At 40.4% G+C, this 21733-nt stretch overlaps 5 protein-coding genes across 8 annotated transcripts; 4 read left to right on the top strand and 1 right to left on the bottom strand.

Annotated features, from left to right (window-relative positions):
* Window positions 1-226: 226 nt before the first annotated feature.
* LOC107399011 (uncharacterized) lies at window positions 227-1288 on the bottom strand. Its single transcript, XM_015984662.2, has 2 exons — window positions 618-1288; window positions 227-571 (listed from the first exon to the last, which is right to left on the bottom strand). Exons 1-2 carry the CDS (start codon window positions 698-700, stop codon window positions 295-297), a joined length of 360 nt encoding a protein of 119 aa, XP_015840148.1. The 5' UTR covers window positions 701-1288; the 3' UTR covers window positions 227-294.
* Window positions 1289-1441: 153 nt separating this feature from the next.
* Window positions 1442-4966, top strand: LOC657334 (uncharacterized protein). The gene is made up of 2 exons (XM_963799.4): window positions 1442-1913; window positions 3227-4966. Exons 1-2 carry the CDS (start codon window positions 1532-1534, stop codon window positions 4687-4689), a joined length of 1845 nt encoding a protein of 614 aa, XP_968892.1. The 5' UTR covers window positions 1442-1531; the 3' UTR covers window positions 4690-4966.
* Window positions 4967-5422: 456 nt separating this feature from the next.
* Window positions 5423-14015, top strand: larp (La related protein). The gene is made up of 12 exons (XM_008195183.3): window positions 5423-6501; window positions 8440-8499; window positions 8547-8951; window positions 9012-9118; window positions 9171-9803; window positions 9854-10052; window positions 10106-10228; window positions 10277-10655; window positions 10708-11096; window positions 11146-11294; window positions 12222-12373; window positions 12426-14015. The coding sequence occupies exons 1-12, from the start codon at window positions 5854-5856 to the stop codon at window positions 12455-12457; spliced, it is 3276 nt and encodes a 1091-aa protein (XP_008193405.1). The 5' UTR covers window positions 5423-5853; the 3' UTR covers window positions 12458-14015.
* A 72-nt stretch (window positions 14016-14087) lies between these two features.
* Window positions 14088-16097, top strand: Rlip (Ral interacting protein). Of its 2 annotated transcripts, none has more exons than XM_008195182.3 (6): window positions 14088-14317; window positions 14369-14498; window positions 14547-14752; window positions 14805-15066; window positions 15113-15290; window positions 15338-16097. In XM_008195182.3, exons 1-6 carry the CDS (start codon window positions 14230-14232, stop codon window positions 16049-16051), a joined length of 1578 nt encoding a protein of 525 aa, XP_008193404.1. In that variant the 5' UTR covers window positions 14088-14229; the 3' UTR covers window positions 16052-16097. The 2 variants fall into 2 exon arrangements, with proteins under 2 accessions (XP_008193404.1, XP_968749.2); XM_963656.4 differs by having other exon boundaries at window positions 14544-14752.
* A 132-nt stretch (window positions 16098-16229) lies between these two features.
* conu (conundrum) lies at window positions 16230-20788 on the top strand. 3 transcript variants are annotated; one of them, XM_008195181.3, is made up of 9 exons: window positions 16230-16499; window positions 18278-18418; window positions 18471-18712; window positions 18762-18877; window positions 18926-19470; window positions 19519-19863; window positions 19908-20109; window positions 20159-20375; window positions 20567-20788. In XM_008195181.3, the coding sequence occupies exons 2-9, from the start codon at window positions 18328-18330 to the stop codon at window positions 20657-20659; spliced, it is 1851 nt and encodes a 616-aa protein (XP_008193403.1). In that variant the 5' UTR covers window positions 16230-16499; window positions 18278-18327; the 3' UTR covers window positions 20660-20788. The 3 variants fall into 3 exon arrangements, with proteins under 3 accessions (XP_008193403.1, XP_015834232.1, XP_015834223.1); XM_015978746.2 differs by having other exon boundaries at window positions 20159-20427; XM_015978737.1 differs by lacking the exon at window positions 16230-16499 and having other exon boundaries at window positions 16506-18418.
* Window positions 20789-21733: the final 945 nt, after the last annotated feature.

The raw sequence follows: 21733 nt of genomic DNA, 5'->3' as shown, positions 1-21733 counted from the left end.
TTGTGCGATGATATTACAAACGATAACGTCATAACAAAATATCTTACTTGTAATTCAAATAATAAAGTTTTTTTTCTTTTAAATTACCGAATTTTTTACATACTCTCTTAAAACGTGTACCTAAATTTAATAAGTTGTATAAATTATACAACAATGACTCACTCTGTATAAATTTCCGGAGAATATCGTTGTCGGTGGTAGGTAATAATTTATTAAAAAGCTAAACTAAATTTAAGTTTTTATTAAATGATACTGTTTAACTCAATTTTAAATATTAATCTCTCATTGCCCTTCTTAGATTTCGTTCTGAGTTGGGTTTTTACGTCGACGGACGTTTGAATTTTGCTCAGAACGAGCCTCTTCGACTTGTTTTTGCTCTTCATTGGCATTTTGAGTTTCCGTAAACTCGTCCAAAAGGAACACGTAATGGGGCGTATTGTTCTCAACTTCTTGCTTATTTTTCGAAGCAGCGACGATGCAGGCTTTTCTCAATTCGTCATCGTTTTTGCAAACTTCGTAATGCGTGCGATCTTTAACCGCAAACTTAAGAAGCTCAGCTGCGCCTTGCTCGCTGGAAAAAATTAAGAAACTTTTGTTTACACATTTTTTTTACTTACTGCAAAACTAGCAACAGACGGAGGCGAATGAATTCAGAGTCTTCTTCAGCCTCTTCATCATACTTGGAATACGTTGCCCCCATTTTGCTTCCTTCCAGGTGTACGCTCAATAATCGAATAAAAAATGACACTAATATCTTGCATTACGCTTCAGTTGATAAAGAAGCAATGGAAAACATTTAATCTAACGAAATGGCAACGGTTACGTACGTGTTCCAAGAAGACTCGTCGTAATAGGAAAATGATTTAATCAAACACTATTTTTTAATAAAAGCCGAACATTTATTGCGTTTTTGATTTAATTATTTTGGCAAATATTGACAAACATTACCCAAAAATTTGATTTTGGCCGAAAAATTTAGTTCGAAAATACTAAATCACCAGAACAATTTCTGACCAAAAACGCAACTGTTTTGGCAAATTTTGTCAAAAATTAGCTGATAAGACACTAATTGGTGCTATTTCTTGCTCCAGTTTCTATTGTAATAAACTGAAGTATTTTTCACCACGCATGACTAATTGGTGAAGTTTGTTTAAATTAATTTATTTTCATCAATAAAAATATTTGATTCTTTATGGCTGTGGTGTCTTTGAGACAATAAATGCCTGTTGAGGATGTAAGATGCCGATAGATTAAAAAAAATATAATTTTAATTATTCAATTGTTTTTCAACCAAATTCTGTGGTGTTTATTTTCCAAAAATCGGGAAAAATTTCGAAGTAACGTAGCCGCGGTCGAGCGTCTTGGTGAAATTTTGACCCATAAAGCTAAATTTTCGGAATTGATCGCTATTAACTTGGGGGAAAGCGTCATCACGCAATATTCCGCGCGGAGTTAAATCAGCGCTCGGTGGGGTTGTGCAGTCTACCCTTTGCTTTCTCAAAGACACAGTGTTAAGTGCAGTGAAGAAAAAATGACTCGGTTCTGTTCATTTTGCTTGTTTACGTTTTGGACGTGTTTTGCTGCGAGGGAACCACCCACCGTTGATATCCCCGGGCAGGGGCGCATCATGGGGAAGGAAATCTCCAGATACAGATCTCAGAAAATAATCGGATATTACGGCATCCCCTACGCACAACCCCCAATAGACGACCTCAGGTTTGCGCCCCCGGACACCTCCAACCTGGTTTCCTGGGAAGGAGTGCGCAATTTGACTGATTACATGCCTGCATGTCTCCAAACAGAGAGTGACATTCGAGAGGAGTCTAAGCCCTTCCTTCAGCTCATCTACCCTTCGTACAGCAATCTCACGACAGATGAGGACTGTCTATACCTCAACGTTTTCGTTCCTTTCGGTAGGGAAAATCCATAAACTCTGAATTAATTTCGAATTCATCATCGGACCCTAAAGGAAAATATGACCTATAACGTAACACCACGCACGGGTGGGAGCATTTTTTAATGGCTTTGGTACTTCTAGCACTGCTTTTAGAATCGAAAATGCGATTGTTCTTGCTTTTTTAACATTTCATGTCATAAGGACGTAAATTGTGGCTGGTATATGTTATCTTAAATCAATAACTAATTTCCATTCAGAAAGCTACTGCAGTGCACTGTTAACTTATTCTTATTTTAATAAAACCCCAGATTTGTGGAACTGCAAAAACTGTGTCAAGTTTAAGTCCGACTTGGCCAAATTTTTCCGGAGGTTGCATGGGTGTTATCGCAAAAATAATCGTACATATATAATTTCAATTTCTTATATCAAAATACATTTCTTTAGCCTTGAACTCGTGGCTGGAATATTTCGTGTCGTTTTAGCATATCCCGTCGCATAATTTGATTTAGATTAGTAATAGAGAATTGTAAGTCCGGTCCTGGTCTACTATTAATATTCCCCGATCTTCGATCGATTTTAAAGCAACGTCTTGTTGTTTTCGCAAAAAGATAATAATCTCTTCCTTTCCATTTCCTTTACTAGAGTTGTCCAAATCGCATGAACATAAACCAAACATAGGCGAACAGGACCGGACGTGGGTAATGCTAAATGCCGGTTTATAGCGTGTCTTTGGCTCATTAAAGGCTTTGGCACGCATCAAAAAAGTCAAATTTGCAGTTGAGTTCTAAAGCAGAAATCGCGTGCCGGGAATTTGTCTTGATCTCAGAGTTGACCATCTACACGTCAAAAATTGCTCCTAATTGCATCACACTTTAAACGATGGAGAAAGAAACGAGACAAGTCGAAGAGAAATTGGGTTTTTTAAAGTCGCTTAACCGATCGATTTTTCCTTTAAAATTAAATCCACAAAGGAGGAATGGCGTGACTCGCTTGACATTCTGAGAATTTCATTACATGGGCGACAAATTGAAAGATTCTAATTGCGGCGGCTGCTTTATTCCGAATTGTTTGCCTTGCAAATTTGCAAGAAGTGGCCAAAACCACCTTTTCTTGCGAAACAAGAGTACGCTTATATTTTTAATTATCCACATCACATTTCGTGATTAGATTAAAATTTAAAAAAATGCGAATCTCAGGCTGTAATTTCATTAAACTCTTCACCGCAGTTTCCCACATAATCGTGAAACAAAATACCGAAAAAGATTTGGTTGTGTTCACATGAGGCTACGTTTCCTCCGCATATTTGAGAAAACTGGATTTTGCTTTCAGGCAAGCCCCCTGCCAGCGGCTTCGCCACCATAATGTGGTTCCACCCGGGCAACTACACGACGGGTTCGCCCTCCATGTGGAACCCCCACACCTTGGTGTACCGCTACCGCGTGATCCTGGTCACGTTCGCTTGGCGGTTGGGCATCATGGGGTTCTTCACCACCATGGACGGGGAAGCCCCTGGCAACTTCGGCCTGATGGACCAGCAAGCGGCGATGATGTGGGTCAAGAAAAACATCAAGCTTTTTGGCGGAAACGAGGACAACATCAGTTTGATGGGTTACGGGACCGGGGGCGTCAGTGTCGGGATACATATGGTCAACACCCAGTCGCGCGAATATTTCCACAAAGCGATCGTCATGAGCGCGAATTTTTTGAACCCTTCTGTCATCAAGTACCCACAAGAGGACAAGAGTTTGTTGGATCATTTAGCGAAATTCTCCGGGTGTATCAGAAAGCCCACCAGTCGGTTGATCGAGTGCTTGAGGCAGCTTGATGGCAAGCCTCTGGTTGAGCAAACCTCCAATATCAACTGGAGGCCGCTCCTGGACGCCGGTTTGAGCAACACGACCACGTTCTTGCCCGAGCTCCCGAGGAATTACTTCGAAAGGGGGGAGTTCCATAAAGTCCCCTTCCTGACGGGTTATACCAACAACGAGGATATTTTAGCGGTGACCACGATAATCGATGAGTTTGAAACCGGTAACATCACAAACGAGAACCTCCAAGAGCTACTTTCGGAAATTATCAGTAGTGACATCCCTGTTAACAACAACACGGACTCTTGTGCGAACAACAACGACCATTTGACCGACTCAGTCATGTTTTTCTACGGCCCTGATGCAACCAACAGCGTCAAAGACGTGGATTCTTTGCGAAAAATCGTGGGTGACTTCACCACGGAGCGAAGTCACGGCGCTTCGACTTTCCTGCATGCGACGTACGTCAGTCGGGAGCAACCGACTTTTGTCTATCGGTGTGACTTGAAACCAGTCACCGAAAAGGCAGTCAGTAGTATACCGGCGTGGGTGTCAGTCCCGCACTTGTATGACTTGATTTACGTCTGGGGGGTGCCCTATTGGCAGGAGTTCGACGGGAACATCAAGTGGGAATTGAGGGATAAACGCGTCTCCGAGATCATAATGACCTTTTGGACGAGCTTCGCCAAAAGCTCAGACCCCACAAATGGGAGTCTGTACGCCATACGGTGGCTGCCGTTCACACAGGACAACCCGCAGCTGATGATTCTCGACGGCTCGTTTAACATGAGCGATAACAAAGTGTTGAATTACAAAGCGTTCGAATTTTGGAATAATTACTACCCGAAAGTGCTGCAAATTGCCACACAGTGTTGCAATGCCACCGATGGGTCGTCCCACATTCAGGCTTCCTACAACGTACCAATCTTTTCCCAAGTCTTTCTATTACTTTTACACGGTTTAAATTGTGCCTTCCTCATGTAAAAATTTCAAATGTTCGGAGAATTTCTAGGATGTAGATAATAATAATTGTCACAATGTAAATAGTCGTTTGATGATTCCTTAGACTGTGGTAGCTACGACACCTCAACTTTATCACAACATAAACAATTTTGTTTGAGATGAAGTAGCTATTTATAAGTGGTTGAATTTCATGTTCTCACGCATTTAACTACTTATAACAATGGTAATTGATAACACAAAGGTCGTATTTTTCTGATGTAAAAATTTGCTAAATATACTATGATAATTAAATGATTCATCGTGCTCTCGCATTTATTTACTAACCTTGGTAAGAAATTTAAACCGTTGATTTTTAGTTTTGATTTTGGCAAAAAAACCAGTATTTTTTTAACAATTTAATATTTGAATGGTTGATAAAACAGAGTGCGTGGTTTGCACGCCAATTTGTCTGGTAGATGGCGGTGCGTCAAATTGTTCTTTTCGTTCAGTGTGTGGGTTGCAAAATTCGAATTATAGGCCTATAAATCATAAAAATTGTTTTTAAAACTCTACGGGTGAGAATAGTATCTCACGTTAGTGTTTCTAGTTTATTTATAATTTTGGACTAAATTTAGTCGAGTTGTTTTTGTTTTACGGAAGCATAAAAATGTCAGTGGTTACTAGTGGTTAGGGATTTTTTGATTGGAGAGTGTAGGATTTAATTCCATTGCATTATTTTTTGGTGTAATATTTGTACAACAATCGTGTTCTGGGTTGTTGTATTTGTTGTTTTGCGTTAGTTGCGTTGTTTGTTGGGTTTTTTGTGGGTCTCGTGTGAGTATAATTTGAGTTTAGCGCGCGGAGAAACTTCATTGATAACCTTCAAAGAAAGTGAAATATCCCTAAAAGGTCTAAATTAGAAGTGTCGGCCGCAAAGCGTGATTATCGTATGAATGAGTGAAAGAAAGAACTTTTCTATTCGTTTAGGTGTAGTTAGTTAAAAGTTGTTCGTGAACATTAACTACGTGTTACATAACGTGGTTTGAACAATAGTTGTAAATGTTGTCGTGTGACGGTACATATTATCAAAGTGTGGTTGCCATGCTTTCATAAACCAACATGGTTACACTCCATATTGTTCGTTTGAACGTAAAATATCATTAAACCTTGAAGATTTGCATTTAACCGTCGAAGATTAAATTGAAGATGGAAGCACATTGTGTAGCAACACCAAATACTGCCTCCAAGGACGCTGACAATAAGGCTACGTCTTCAGATAACCCTGGAGCTTCTTATGCACATGCTGTTTTGAACTTCAAGCAGAACCACAACAGCAACAAGGAAAACATCGCGGAAAGGCAGACTGAGCACAGTGCGGCCACCAAACCGGAGAAGGTCTCGTCCCCGGAGCCCCAGGACCCGAAAGACGATAGTGATAACTTTACCCCGGTTCCAACACACAGTCGCAAGGACCGAAAGCATGATCAGTTAAAAAAAGACAAACATAAACATTTAGTGAACGGTAACGTTGATAAAAAGGACAATCACGATAAGTTCAAGAAACCAGCCAAGCACACCAAAACCAAACCGGAAACCCAGCAGCCCCCGAAGGAACCCTCGAGCAGCAGCACGCAGACGAAGGAAGAAACGGCCGAAACTAAAAAAGTGTTTGTTGCAGCACCGATACCCAAAGTGAACGCGTGGCAAATCAAAAATGCAGCGCCTGTTGCAGCAGCTAAGGAGCCCTTGAGTGATAAGAGGGTCCTGCAACCGCAAAAACAGGAAACTGTCCAGAAGAATCAAGCAGCGGCTGTGGTTAAAGCTCCCAAAGACAGGCGCAAGTTCAACAAAAAGGTCAGTCACAACCCCAAAAATTCACAACACAATCGCAGACTTCAATTTGACTGAGTAGAATTGCCGATTTTAATTATTAATACACACCAACACTTTGATAAGTTCGCCACAATCATCACTTATCAAAGGTGGAATTAATTAAAATTGACCATTGTGTTCATTTCGCAAGTGTTTTTTTCTCCTAGTTACAGTTTTAATATTTGTTATATTATTTTTAAATTCATGATCACGAGCTTGATAAATCATACTATTACGACGCAAAAATGCACCAAACCGGAAGTGGAAATTCCGTTTAACCCATTCAATGGTTTTTTTTTTTGTTTAATTTATTGCAAGCAAAATTCGCTATGAAACCAGCGATTGTCAAACACCTCAAATGCCGAAGAAATTCGAAAATTGGGTCACATCACATTTAAAAACATTACGAAATTCCTATATCACAAAATACTATAATTTCACTTTTATTCCGAGTTTCGAAATACCACATCGTGAATTTTTTATTATAATTAATTTAATGTTTTTTTCGCAAATTCCACTTGTTAAATAATGTCTAGGACAGGTTTTAAACCAGTAGTGTGATTCGATTTGTATCGATCGCAAAGGGCACTGTTTCTAATTAAGTGAAATTGTTGTAAACTGACCCGAAAATATTTCATCAATTAAGTGAAGGAACTGAGGATGAGATGTAATAGCAGTCACCAAACCGTGACACTGTTCAGGTCGGCGCTTCTCGACGTCAAAAATCAAATATTTTATATTCTATTATGCAATTAAAATATTCGAACAGGGCGTATTTTTATTGGCACATATTCAAAAGATTTGGGTCGCAGGTTTGCTAGATTCGAACCGGAAGTCTTTTAAATGACATTATTAAAAGTAGACAGGCGTTGTTACCCACTACAGGATCATGTTAACCTTGACTGTAAAAGGTATTCACTTAATTGAGAAAACTAAATCAATTTTTTTTTCAAATTTTTCGTTGTTTCCACGAGCCTGAAAACTCTCTAATCGTAAATATTTAATACATACATAACGCACAACGGTTATATTTTTTTCTATGGTCTCCTGATAATTTTAATGAGTCGACTAAGTGTAGTTTTATGGTGAACTGTATACGTCAAATTTTACGAATTTCTGCAATTCCACACTTGTAGGTTGAAGATAAAATACGGCCACGTGAATTCTACTGCTATTGTTTTTAGTTATGCAGCTGCAGCGCACCGAAACGTCCAAAAATATTTTCAAACGATTTTTTCGCCCAAAAATTTTCAATGAATTCGCGTGGAAAGTTGGTATGTAAATATGTTAATTAAAAAATGGTATTACATCACTTTATTCGCATAAATCTTTTAATATCACACTTAATCGTAGCATTATCATTCGCAAGAACAGATATGTGACCGTCATTAAATGTCGTGTATTTGTATTTTGGTTCAAACGACCTTGAAAGTTCTATATGCCACTGATTAAATATGTTACAATTTTTCCCCCAATAATCTCGTTGATCTTTACGTTATCAAGTCATTTCTTAAGCAACTTAAAATAGAAATCGTGTGTGAAGGGTTAAGTTAATTCAAGCATGCGTGCTGTCACATTTCCCCAAAACCAAATAAAATAAGTTTCATTCAAGTTGATCACGCATTTAACAGTTAGATCAATTTACATATGTAACCAATAGGAGTGAGAATTCGTGAAACTTGACCTTCCTGTAGTAAAATCGCAGTAAACATGATTTTGTCGTTTTTTGACGCGAGCGTCGAACTAAATTAAAAAATTGCGATACGATGTGTTTGCTTTGTTATTGATTAGAACTTATTGCAGCCGAGGTTCTAATTTTACATGTGGGTCAGTCAGTAAAATGATGACATTATTTTGCACTGTTGGCAAGAAATTCGAGCAAAATTATCATCTCACATTTTCTGTTTTTCGTGCTTTTAGGCCAGCAACTTCTCGGATATTTGTGATTGGCCAACGCTGAGTGATAACGTCGCGCCGGAGGTAACCGCGGTCGGAAATAGGGGCACATTGTTATTTTTTATTTTTAGTCCAAGAAAGCGGCGCCTACGCCGACCCCTGGTCAGTCGTCGACGGCGTCCAAGGAGAAGGTCCAGCAGCAGACGTCGCATGAGGAACACGACGACAAGAAGAAGTCCACCAAGCACAAGTGGGTGCCGCTGGAGATCGACTTGACTAAAGCGCATAAGAAGGATCAGTCGCCGAGGAGACGGGCTGATCGGGACGCGCAATCGACCGTTAGCGATGGAGATAGGGATTGGAGGGCGGAACTGCGAGATGGTCCTCAGGTAAATGGGAGATATCCCAGACCGGCCTCAGTGGCCGCTAGAGGTAGAGGCCGTAATAGGGGAGGACGAAGAACAACGTTTAATAGACCAACCAATAGAATGCCCACTGATCCAGATTATATAGATTTTCCCGCGGAATATGCCCAGGTATTTCCCTACTCCACTACTCCCCATCAAAATTATTTTGGTAATTTTTTTTTCTTCAAGTTTGCCACGCAAAACTTTGTGCCATACATGGGCACTTTTTACTTCAATAGTAACAGTTACGGTAATTTAGACAAACCGACGCTGAAGGAGTACATTAGGAATCAAATGTAAGTCGTGGTTGATTCACGCCGGTCACTGTTTATTCTATATTTATTTCAGAGAGTATTACTTCAGCGAGGAGAACCTTTCACGTGACTTCTTCTTGAGGCGAAAGATGGACCCTCAAGGCTACCTCCCCATAACTCTGATCGCGTCGTTTCACCGTGTTCAAGCACTGACTGATAATTTACCTTTGATCATTGATGCCGTTAGTAGTTCAGACAAAATCGAATTTTCTTCGGGATTCAAAGTTCGCCCGAAACACGAACCTACCAAATGGCCTCTATTAGACGGTAACACTGATATTAAAAAAGTTGCATCTCAATTAGTTCCTCCTCCGCCGCTGCCGCGGACTTTACGAATAGAAAATTTAAATCCGGACGTGCCTGAATTTATCCCCGAACATAACAATAACAAAACCAACATCAACATGAATAGCACAGAAGACAACGATAACAATAAGGAAAACACTAGTGAGAATAATACGGTCAATAGCGCCGATAGTAAGGAAAATAACGGGTTAAGTACGGACGAGGAAAGTTGGCGGGAAGTTAAGCGAAAAAATAAGGAAAACAAGGGCAAGAAGGAGACCAAGACGAAAAGCTACGAACGAGAAGAACTGGAATTCTACTTCGACGAAGAAATCGATCACTGCGTGCTGAGCGGACGGCAAAACACCTTCTCAAATGAAGGGTAAGACGACTGCTCAATTAATTTAGTTCCAATAAAAAAATTCATTCTAGCGCCGAAGACGACTCAGACGAATTGAGCGACCACGACGTTAGCAAATTACTTATCGTAACGCAAACACCGTCACGTCCACCCAAACACGAAGGTTACGACCGCACTGGTGATAAAACAACACGTGTCAAAATAACACAAGAGTTAGAACAGGCCATCAACGATGGACTCTACTATTATGAAGAAGACTTATGGTGTAACGTAAGTCACACAATCGTGTCAATTAACCCGTAAAAACAAACCACTTTTGTTAGGACTTTTCCTCGTTCGGTAGTTACAAAACCGTTAATGTGATCAGTCAGGAAGATTTCAAAAAGATGGCGCCCCCGGCGCCCAAGAAACAGAATCCTGAAGTACCGCCGCCACCTCCCCCTGTTGTAAGTTAGTTGGGTGTCGTTCGTTCGTGGTTGTAACGTTTTTAACAGGTCGACGTTAGTAAACCTTCCGGTAGTAAAAATAAGAGTCCGAAGACTCCCGGTCATAGAAACGTGCCAAGGTTTTATGCTGTGGTTAAAGACGAAGTTCCTGATCCTCACACGCCTAGGAAACGCAAGACGAAACATTCGAGCAATCCACCTGTTGAGCAACACGTCGGCTGGATCATGGACGTGCGGGAGCATCGCGTTCGTACGAGCTCTGCTAGCAGCAGTTACGGGACAAGCCCGAGCGAAAATCACCTGGGAACGAGCTGTGGAAGCGTGCCGCAGGCGTTGCCCGCTTTCCAGCACCCCTCGCATGCTCTCCTGAAGGAGAACAACTTTACGCAACAGGCTTATTCGAAGTTCAGGGCAAAGTGCTTAAAAGGTACGTTTTTTTGCTAAGTGAAGCGTTTCGTGATTTTCGGTGGTTTTTCCAGAACGTAAACGTTACGGTATTGGTCAAAGCAATGAAATGAATACGCTATTCCGATTCTGGTCATTCTTCTTGCGCGAGAATTTCAATCGCACGATGTACAACGAATTCAAGACAATTGCACTCGAAGACGCGGAAAAGGGTTATCGCTACGGACTTGAGTGTCTGTTTAGATTTTATTCGTACGGTCTCGAAGTTAAGTTCCGGCCGCATCTCTACGAGGATTTCCAAGAGGAGACGATCAGAGATTACGAGAACGGGCAATTGTACGGCTTGGAGAAATTTTGGGCTTTCTTGAAGTATTACAAGCATAGCAGCGACTTGCAAGTGAATGCGGTACTAAAACAGTATTTATCGAAATTTAAGAGCATTGAGGACTTCAGAGTCGTTGAGGTAACTAGTCAAGGTGAGTAGAACGCGGTTTCATTGGTGGTTGTTTCAGCCGATCAACGATACTCAAAGCGGACGTCCTCAATATCGTCAGAAAAACCGAAATCGTAGTCTTTCCGAAACACATTCGGCTGAACCGGGAACATCACGTGATGACAGCACTATTGGGCGACGCTCCTCTGGAAGTAACGTCGCTCATAGGTAAGCTGATTTGGGTGTCGAGAGTCGGGCAGCCATGTTGTGTAATTTCGGCCAGATTAGATTGTTGCTTACTTACCTCACCAGTGATCTATGCAGGCTGAAATGGCGCCGGGATATCCTATATTATATGCTGATACATATTGTTAATAATAGGGAAAGGTTTTGCCAAGGATTTGCTTATAATAATATTGATAGAACGCTGCCAATAGAATGAATAGTGCAGCCTGAGTTAACATCGTTTGATTTTTTGAGGCAACGTTGTGCCAAAAATTGTTGTTTTTTAATCAGTCAAGTTCAGAACGACGCGATTCTGTTTAACTCGCCATTCAATGTATAGATTGTTTAGTCTGCGGTCCGTTACGAAGATTATAAGCCTTATTTATCCTCTTGTCTTATGAATAAATGCGCTGTTATTAATTTATTATTTAAGAAGAGCACCTCAGCCAAAGTTGATTGATTATAGGGGCTCTCCGGAAATGCATTTATTTTAGTTGAGTGATTTTTTAGTTTTTTGTTTGTTGTTAGGGGAACTAGGCTGTTAGTTTGGTGTTAGGTTTCATTGGTGCACTACTGTAACGAATCAAATGGGAGAATCGCCAAATGTGTGTACATTCTCAGTTTTCAGATCGTTTTAAAACTTAATTAATTTTTTAATTCATAGTTGTATGTAATATTGTATTGGAACATTGTTTTTTTTTTTCATTAAATTTTCTTAAACTTTATTCTTTTTTATTTACTAGTAACAAAGCGACACAGTAAAATAAAGTGATTTGAATCGGGAATTCTTGCTAAACCTTGAACTTTCCCTGTTATTTGACGTTTTATTTATATGAACTGTTGGGGTGCATGGAGTTATAAGAGTTCCAGGGGCAACAGTATTTGTTGCGGGCGCGCGTGGGGAGTGATATGATGTATATTTTATTCTAGGCTTGATTTTGCTCACGCTCAGCCTGGAACTAGTGCTCCAGCTGGCACAGGTTTTAGATACGCGGGACGGGCTCGTACTCAGTCTTTTGGATCTGGCCGTACCAAAAGTAACCGAAATACCGGTGAATCTTGGCGACAGAAAGAGCCAGATGGTAGGTTGGGTGGGTTTGAGTGACTTTTGGCCTGAATTGAACTTTGTTACAGGCAAATTTGAAAATTCCACAAACGCTGCTTAAGTTCCAACAAGTGTTCTAGTTAAGTGATCAAGGTAATTTTTCGTACGTTGCTCGGTCTTTTCTTTTGTAAATTTTAAGTGTAGGTTATAATGTTTTAAATTATAGTTATAATTATTATAAAACTATCAAGCACTGATGTTTGTATAAAAATGAATAACTGATGTATAAAAGTGTAAGTAGATTTGCGCAAGTGCCATTGCCTTAAAATAACTGACAGTTTCATATTTTTCTAGTAATTACAAGATGAAGCTATGCAACGCAATATTTTTTAAATGTCAGTGGAGACCGTATCGGTTCTATTATTATATAACGTGAATGATTTAGTCATAAAGTTTTGTGTGAGTTTGATGGTTACATTAATCAGTTGTATTGTAATGACTGCGCTATACTTTGTACATACATATGGGCTCACTCCACAATACTTTCATATATAAAATCTAAAAAATAGGCTGTTTCGTTTTCGCTTTAGTGTGTACCAATATATTAAGCATTATGTAGCTGGGCTACACGTATAACTGCTTAGCTGAGATTTCTTAAGGTTGGTTCATTAGAAAACAATACAATCAATGTACGTTTAGTTGAGCTAAGAATGTTTGCACTTTTCATTGAAAATGGCAATCATACGATGGTAAATTTTACTTATTTACTTAAGGTATGCATTTCCCCAAAAAAATTTAGTTGTAATGTTGTTTCAAGACTATAGATAAACGCCACTCGCCAACTCGTTGTTCTAATACCATTTAATGACACAACCACCGTTTCTTTTGTTATTATATTATTGTTTTTTTTTTGCGCGTAGCCTCGATCTAAAGTAGGGACTACTCTTTACGTTGTTACATTGCCGGATTTTCTTTCACTCCTCCCGTAGTAGGGACTACTTTTTACTTTGTTACGTTGCCGGATTTTCTTTCACTCCGCCCGTAGTAGGGACTACTTTTTACTTTGTTACGTTGCCGGATTTTCATTCACTTCTCCCGTAGTAGGGACTACTTTTTACTTTGTTACGTTGCCGGATTTTCTTTCACTCCTCTCGTTTGATCTAGCTTGAGGATATTTATAAGTTGTGTTAGGACCCCTTGACAACTGGTTTAGGGGCAAGACTAGACAAAGGTGTTGTTACTTGAAACTCTGTTTTTATTAATACGACTAAATCCCATTTGTTTTATATTGTTAACAGTTTTAGGTGTCAACTACTCTTGATATATTTTTATAATGACCTTCCCTTTGGTATGTTTATGAAAATGTAAATCATAGGACAGGCAAGGAGTTCTTTTGTATGTGTTTTCGTAATATTGTATTTAGAGTACTAATTCATCATTTTAAGATAGTTGAAAATCTGCTTTTCCGTCTCGCCTGCAACCAACCACGTGCAATCGACAATTGATTGCAGGCGAGACGAAAAAACACATAAATCTTGTGATAATTAAACGTTTTTTTTGCTCAACTCCTTGCAATTTATTACATAGTTAAGTTAGTTTGTAAAGTGTGTTGTGGAAGTGTGGTCAAAGATTTGTCTTCCTGTAACACGTAAAAAAAATTAAAAAAAATTACAAAACTAGCTCGTCTTTTATTTCGAATCTCCCGGTTAAGGCGGCCCTCAACACCAGTTCCTTCAAGAGATGGCAGGGCAAGCACCTGTCATATTACACCACTCAGATGACTTGATTTGTGTTGTTTCTGTTTTATCCCAGCTTAACATGCTTAGCAACAAATTCCCTTGGGAAAATAGTGTCATAATTATTTATTAAAAGTTCAAACCCAACCGTGTCAATATGGATTTTGATAGCCCCGACGTAATGAAGGATTTCCCAGGCTTGTACGCATCCGAATTAAATAAGCAGTGCAATAACGACAGCGACTGTAATAATAAATTAAGTGAACCACTAATTCCCGATTAAAACTCGTTTCTAGATAGTGACGAAAATGAGAAAGTCTTGAAAAAGGACATTCTCATCGGAAAACGCAAAGAGAAGAAGGATAAAGACAAAGGTTATGCCGCTTTAGAAGGCGAAAGTTCAGCTGATGAAAATTTCAAGTCGAGGTAATCACACCTGCAATCACTCAAACCCTCACTGGGATGTTTCAGAAGCCCGTCGAAAACAAAAAAAGCCAAACCGTTCAAATTCTCCACCAAAGCCAAAGAAAAACGGGACAAATCCCGCGAAAAAGAGAAAGATCTCGACAAGAAGAAAGACCGGGATAAGAAGAATGACAAGAAGCAGGACAAGGAGAAAGTCAAGAGTGAGAAAACGAAGAAACTCAAACAGTCAATTGACGAGACCGCTGACATCGGCGGTGAGAACTCTTACATAATGACAATAAAATTGGAATGAATTGTTCGTTCCAGATATTTTACCGATTTTCGGGGCTAGTTTAGACGTGGCTGTTGAGAGGAGCCGGTGCCATGACGGTGTAGACATTCCTTTACCCATTCGGGAATGTATAGACTATGTAGAAACCGTAGGTATGTCGTTCGAAGGCATATACAAAATCAGCGGAACAAAATCAAAAGTTCTCCAAATACGTAAAATGTACAATCAGAGGGGCAATATCAATTTAAATGACTACGACCCTCCAACCGTCACAAGTTTAGTAAAAACCTATTTAAGGTAACCTTTTCTTAGGTGTAACATGATGGGCAAAAACTCTTTGCAGAGATTTACCAGAACCACTTTTTACAAACGACCTTTTAATACGTTTCGAGGAAGCCGGAGCCATCCTTAATCTCAACACTCGCGAAAAACACTTAAAAATTTTAGTGGACCTTTTACCTCCCCACAACAAAACGCTCCTCGGCTGGCTCATCACCCATTTACACAACGTTTCTCTGAATGTGAGTGCCTTAACACCCCAGCCCCCATAGTATAGCGCGTTTCGCAGGAAAAATGCAACAAAATGAACAAACAAGCCATTTCCACAGCCCTCAACCACACCTTCCACTGCTCCTCGCGCCTCCTCCACGCCCTGCTCCACCACTGCCTCGCGCTCTTCCCCACAATCACAATCGCGCGCTACGTGCCCCCTCTCGAGTCCGGGGCCAAGCTCCCCGAGGAGCCCCCCGAGATCGAGACGGAGCTCAAGAAGCAGGAGTCGCTCCTCACCCAGATCCACAAGGAGATGAACGTCTGCTGCATCTCGAAGCAGCGCGAGGAGCTCCTCTGGGAGGTGCAGAGGATCATCACGCAGCTGAAGCGCAAGCTGAAAACGGCGAACCGCGACAAGGAAGCGGTCGAGAAGGTGGAAGCCCCCGAGCCCGAGGCGCAGCCCGAGGAGGCGGCCAGCGAGGAGGAGTCGGAGCTGGACGGCAGCGTCGCGCTGCTGAAGTTCAAGAACGAGGGGCTGCTGCTGCTCAGAGACTCGCTCCTGAAGGACATCCAGGCGGAGCGCGGCCAGATCGCCGTGCTGCGCTCGCAGATCACGGGGGAGGTGCCGCCCGTGGCGATGGTGCCCAACGAGGACCTGGACGAAGTCATGGACCTGTTCCTCAAGGAGAACCAAATTTTGCAAATCAAGAAGATCAACTTGGTCCGCCAGATCATCGAGGAGCAGGAGATGTGCATCGAGCTGAGAGCGCAGATTTTAGCCAAGTCGTAATGTGTCCAGTATTATTGTAACTGTATATAATAAATGTTCAAATTGACGCTGGGTTTAAATTTAGGTAGACTTGACATTGGAGTGGGCCTAAGGTTACGGTATGCAACTAGCAATGCGCCTGAACTAAGCCAACAGGCGGCGCTAGCACTACTTAAGTCGAGTATTTTTACATGTTTTTGTGCGTGTTGTTTTTATTTTTAGTGGGGAGTGAGTTCGTACTGTTTCATGTCCGATATTATTTTAGAATAGGAAGTGGTTGAAGGTGTTTAATTTTTTAATTGTTATTTGTTGGATTTTTACGACCGTCCCTTGTGATGTTTGCTGGCGTTTGGCAAAGTCAATAAATAAGATAAGGAGTTTCGTTAGTGTTTAGTGTGTATACATTGCTCATTTTATTATATTGTTATAAGTCACATTTTGAATCGAAGCCTCAAGGGACCATCTCGTGGTAAGTCTTCTGTGACCCAAAACCCCATTTATGACTCCCACGTCAATAACAATCATAATCAAGTTTGCTCAACTTTTGATTAAATTGTCGACTTTGTTTACACAGATGATTCCGTTTAACCCAGAAACTTCACCAACCCGGAATTTTAGCCCATTCGTCTTCGGCACCCTTTCTTTATCTTATTTATTGTACGAAATGTTTTTAAAAAGATTAGATTATAATAGTATGTAGGTAGTTTACTTTGTTCAGGTCTTCAAGGTTATAATAAGCAACCACGAAAACATTCTTGATTTGTTTAATTTTCGGATTTGAAGCCGTTCCAGTAGCCGAAGACGTCTGTAATTATTACAGTTTTATTTACAAACTAAAAACACCGACTTGGGCATCCAAGCATGAAATTGATACGATAATCCAGATTGAATCTTTTTCCAAAAGTGGAACAAGAGATTATGTCAGATATCGTACATTTAATTCGAATTGTTCTGCCTTAGGAGGCAAGAAAGTGAAAAAACGAGATTTTAAACTAATTAATGCATTTTCTAAATCACTTTCGTTTTATTGTGTTAATCTGCCCCTCATCCTTATCTAAGATTACGCACATGCACACTTATCAGTAATAATAATTCATTCCAAGCTCTTTAACGTGATTTATTTTATTATCTTTCTAATCTTTTCATCGCTTTCGAATCCGATTCTTTATCCTGATTCGCGCTCCAATGATTCTGGGTAATAAGATTTTTTGTCCTGCTGTGATTACATTTTTTGCTAATTATAGTCAAATCTGGAGAAATCGAAAATGGGGAGAATGTAAACATTTTTCCAGCGCACAATGCCTTTTTAACTGTAGCCGAAACAGTAACCAGTGAATGTAACGGTCAATGTTACACTTGCACTTTAATATTTATAAGTGTTACACAACTAGAAATCAAAAAATCAAGATCAGCTCTCAAGAATTCAGATAAACTGATTAGCGAGAAGTAATTTACGATTCGTTTTAAGTTGCAAAAATTTTCAAATTTGAGTAATGGCTTATGAATATTGATGCTAATCAGCGGTCGAAAACTGGTCCAATTAATGCACCGAAAGTAAAATGAGTTAAATGCCTTCCAAATAAGTACGGTGCGGTCGAGCCGCGGTCTATTTTCCAATTTCCGTTCGATTATTTGAGTCGAGACAAAGCAGCTTTCTAATTTTTTTCTCGATTTGATTGTCTATCAAGGCTGTTGAATTCGCAAGTTTGAGATGAATATGACGTCATCGGGTACAATAACACTGGTAGAGTCGTAGGATGGAAATTATAGTTTGTTGAAAAATACCAAAGAAACACTTCGTTCCAATTTACGGATCGGAGGAAATGTAGAAAGTAGCTAAGTAGTTCATTTATACGATTAGATAACTTCGGTGGCCTTCACCGTTCATAATTTTCACTGTTAATGTTTACAAATTGACCTAGCCACATAAATTTGAGCACAATGCGGGAAAAGCGAAACCGAACACACGAATGTTATCGTCGAGTGGATTTGTTTTGCAACTTGAATTGTTTTGTTTTTTCCTCAATCAAGCCATAGCGGGATGATTAGTCTTACTTACATATTTAGTCGCGCTTAGTCAATCTGCGATAGTTAATTAATTGCCTGATTACCTCCAGGTAGTGTCGTGTAAACAGACTATCCGCATTGTAATAGTAAGATTAGTATTGCTGATCACGATCCTGTAGAAACTCTGTTCGCATCAATTGTGTGGACATTCCTTTGTAGCCTTGTTAATTATGCTTCCAGATGTGTAAAGAAAGAATTGCAATCATGAAGAACATATAAGTGTCCTAGTTATGGAATCAGAAGAAGCGCTCAACTACTACATTAACGAAGTTAAAGACACTAACAATGAGATAGAAATCGAGGAAGAGCAAGTCCCCAATGGTGGAACCTCGGACCGTTTTGGCATTACACGTAATAATTTTCCGCGTTTTAGAAGCCGAACAAGCTGCTGACTTTCTGCAAAAGGTCGGTTTATCCGACTTGACGAAGTTGTACAACCAGGGAAAAGAAATAACAGAAAATGTAGTTAGCGATTCCGTCAGGCAGAAACATTTGACTGAGAGACAAGCCGAAACTGTTAGGTCTAGAATCCGGACTTTAAACAAAACACTGCACAGCAGACAGCCAAGGCGGAAACAACGGCAAGACATTCGAGACGTAGCGTGGAATGTTGAAGTAAAACCAACAGAGTAAACGAATTAGCGCTGATATTTCACCGTTTCAGACATCGAGTACCGGTACCAGGTCTAGAAGTGCTACACCAGATTCACTCGACTCGGTCGGAATCCTAAACGATGACCTAACTTCGGACGAAGACCAGCAGTCGTCTTTACCTCCTTTGTACCCAACCCACGATTTTTTTTCTAAGTGTAACTCGCTCCTTTCTAGCCCACTTGAATCTAGTCAACCAGTATTTAAAGCAAAAGTTAAATGGACGTCCAGTGAACCGCTCCAGAACAAAAAATTGAGCCGTGATAAGGGAGATGTGGCCCATCTTGGATCTGAAAACGTTATCTTGAAAGGTTACCAGCCGCTGAACGAGTACTCGACCCTCCCGCGACCCCAAAGAGAGCGGAGCGGGAGCGACCCCACAACAGAAGTGCACCTCCAGCCCCTCAAAAACCGGAACAGTTACGAATGCAAACCGCTCAACCTCCACAACGAATTCTCCCGCAGCCAGAACAACTGCAGCAAAGTGTACATAAACGGCGACGAGAACGAAATCCTGAGCTTCGAGGGGTTGATGAGGCAAAACAAAGTCAATCAACTGACGTCCGAAAGCTTCGGTTTGTGCGACCAAGGCATCGACATCGACGAATTCACCGACAGCGAATACCAGTACTTAAAGCCCCTACTTTACGTAGAGTTAGTCGCTATATTCGACCAATACAAGATAGTTTTTCTGAAACGGAAGGCCAGTACTAAGTACAAAGGCAATTTTCCAATTTGTTTTTTTCGTTTTGTTTGACTGTATTTTCCAGGTGGGAACGTCTTCGGCGTTAATTTGTCGACTCTGGTAATGCGCGACATGCAGCGACCGACTGATAACCTAATGGTGCCTAAGATATTCCAAAGCGTCGTCAACCAACTGAACACTCGCTGCGTGTGCGAGGACGGGATTTTGAGACTGGCCGGCCAGAAGCAGAAGCTCGAGTTTTTGTGCAACGAGATCGAGTCGAAATTTTTCACAAGCAGGCTGGAGGTGGAGACGCTCCTGGCGCAAGCAACGGTGCACGAACTGACCGGGGTTTTGAAAAAGCTCCTCCGGGACTTGCCCGACCCCGTGTTCACCATGGAGCTGTTCGATATGTTCTACAAAACGAGCAGTAAGTCGCGGTTTTGCGTTTCGTGCCCTAAGTCCCGGTTCCAGTGATTCCGAACAGCGAGGACAAGTTGAAAGCTTTAAACCTTCTCGTACTCCTCCTGCCGATCGAGCACCGCAACACCTACAAATTGCTTCTGCAATTTCTTTTGAACGTGGTCAAGCATGAAAAGCAGAACAGGATGAATTTACACAACGTCGCGATGATTACAGCCCCGTCGTTTTTTCCTGCAAGGCTGCTGCTTCCGAAGTGAGTCAAATTTGGCGTAATTGGACACCTGGCGAAACGCTTTTTTCAGAGATAATAACAGTAAACTGATTATGAAGCAACTGTCGCAGGAAGAGTTGGCCAAACATATAAACGGCGCTGCGGTTTGTTGCGTCATTATGGAGACCATGTTACGTGCAGGATTGAAATTGTGGCTAATTCCGAGCTACCTGGCTCGGCAAGCGAAGGAAGCACAAAAAAGAGCGCAAGACAAAAAGGACAATAGTAGAGATAGAGACAAAAGAATTGTATGTTGTATTATTGACATCATATTATGTGGGTTTGGTATGGGAAATAGAGGTGATGGTTTTTCATTAATGCCGTTTTCCCAAATAACTGTGTCTGTGTGCCTCTAACCCCCTGATACTGTCTCACCGGCCGCTTTTTTGCACTTTTCAGTGGCATTATTACGCTTGGTTTTCATTATTTCTGTTTTCAGCCGTGCGGTAAAACAAAGTTGGTCAGGAGCAGCACTCAGTACGAGCCTGGCCCTATCAACTCGCCGAGGATCAAAAAGGACTTGTTTATCTAGACCCAAGAATCGAATTGTATAACATATTCCTCAATAACGTACCTTATCAACCCCTTAATATCTAGTAATATATTTAATACTTGGTTTACAATTCTCTGTGCCAAAATAAATTTTAATTTTTAATTTTAACCAGTGTTTTATTATTATTACCCACACCCATAAAAAAGTAATATAACTTGAAAAAGACAACAGCGCATTTGCATTTTCTGGCCTGATAAATTTAAAGCAAGGGAAGAAAAATAATTATTAAAGATCCTCGGAAGTTATTTATGCATTTAGCTATCGCCAGTTATGTCACTTCACGTTTTTTCTGTAGAAGTGCACTCATTTCTTGAATTGAATTGAAATGGATTACAAATTGGTTTTTTGCGTTAAATAAAAATCCGGGTTATGTTTAACGGTTTTATCATTAATAGTAAAAGAACACCTAATGGAAAAAATAAATGTTCGGTAATGCAGGCAACCAAGAATACGGCAAAACAAACAAAGTCACAATTTTAAATAAATTACAACCGAAAATAACTTTGCACTCCGCTGGCAATGAATCTAGCTATCCAAAAAACTTATTCAATCCGTTATTCGTTCACGTTTTTTTGCGTCTTTGTTTTTTATTGCAATACCAATTTAGCCCCGATACTAGCCCACATCAATACGTTCCTGCCTTCGACGATTTACACAATTTCTATTTCAACACATCCGGAGAAAAAATACGCAGCGGGAGGTGTACTATACAGGCTGGCATAAAATCCAAGCCACAAACCATCAGAAATGCCTCAACTCTTTTTTCAAACCTCTAATACAATATATTTGAGTCAAAGATTTCAAATAAAAAGTACACCGCTTTTACAGTTAAACCACTCTAATCCGACCACGTGCCAGGTGGATGAATTAGCTTTGTCTCCGCACAGCGCAGCAAAAAAAACTATTATTATAATAATAACCAATCAACAACTTATTAATTAACTTATTTTGGTTATGAATGTTTTGCGAATCTCATAGTAAACGTGTCCAAAAGAATTGAATTTAATTATTGCAATTTATTGTAACGTGTTAGCAACTTCGATTTAAGTCCCT

This window comes from Tribolium castaneum, chromosome 10, assembly GCF_031307605.1.
Source record: "Tribolium castaneum strain GA2 chromosome 10, icTriCast1.1, whole genome shotgun sequence".
Lineage (NCBI taxonomy): Eukaryota > Metazoa > Arthropoda > Insecta > Coleoptera > Tenebrionidae > Tribolium > Tribolium castaneum.
The sequence above is the reverse complement of the archived record's forward strand: the minus strand, read 5'-3'. Positions and strand labels throughout refer to the sequence as shown.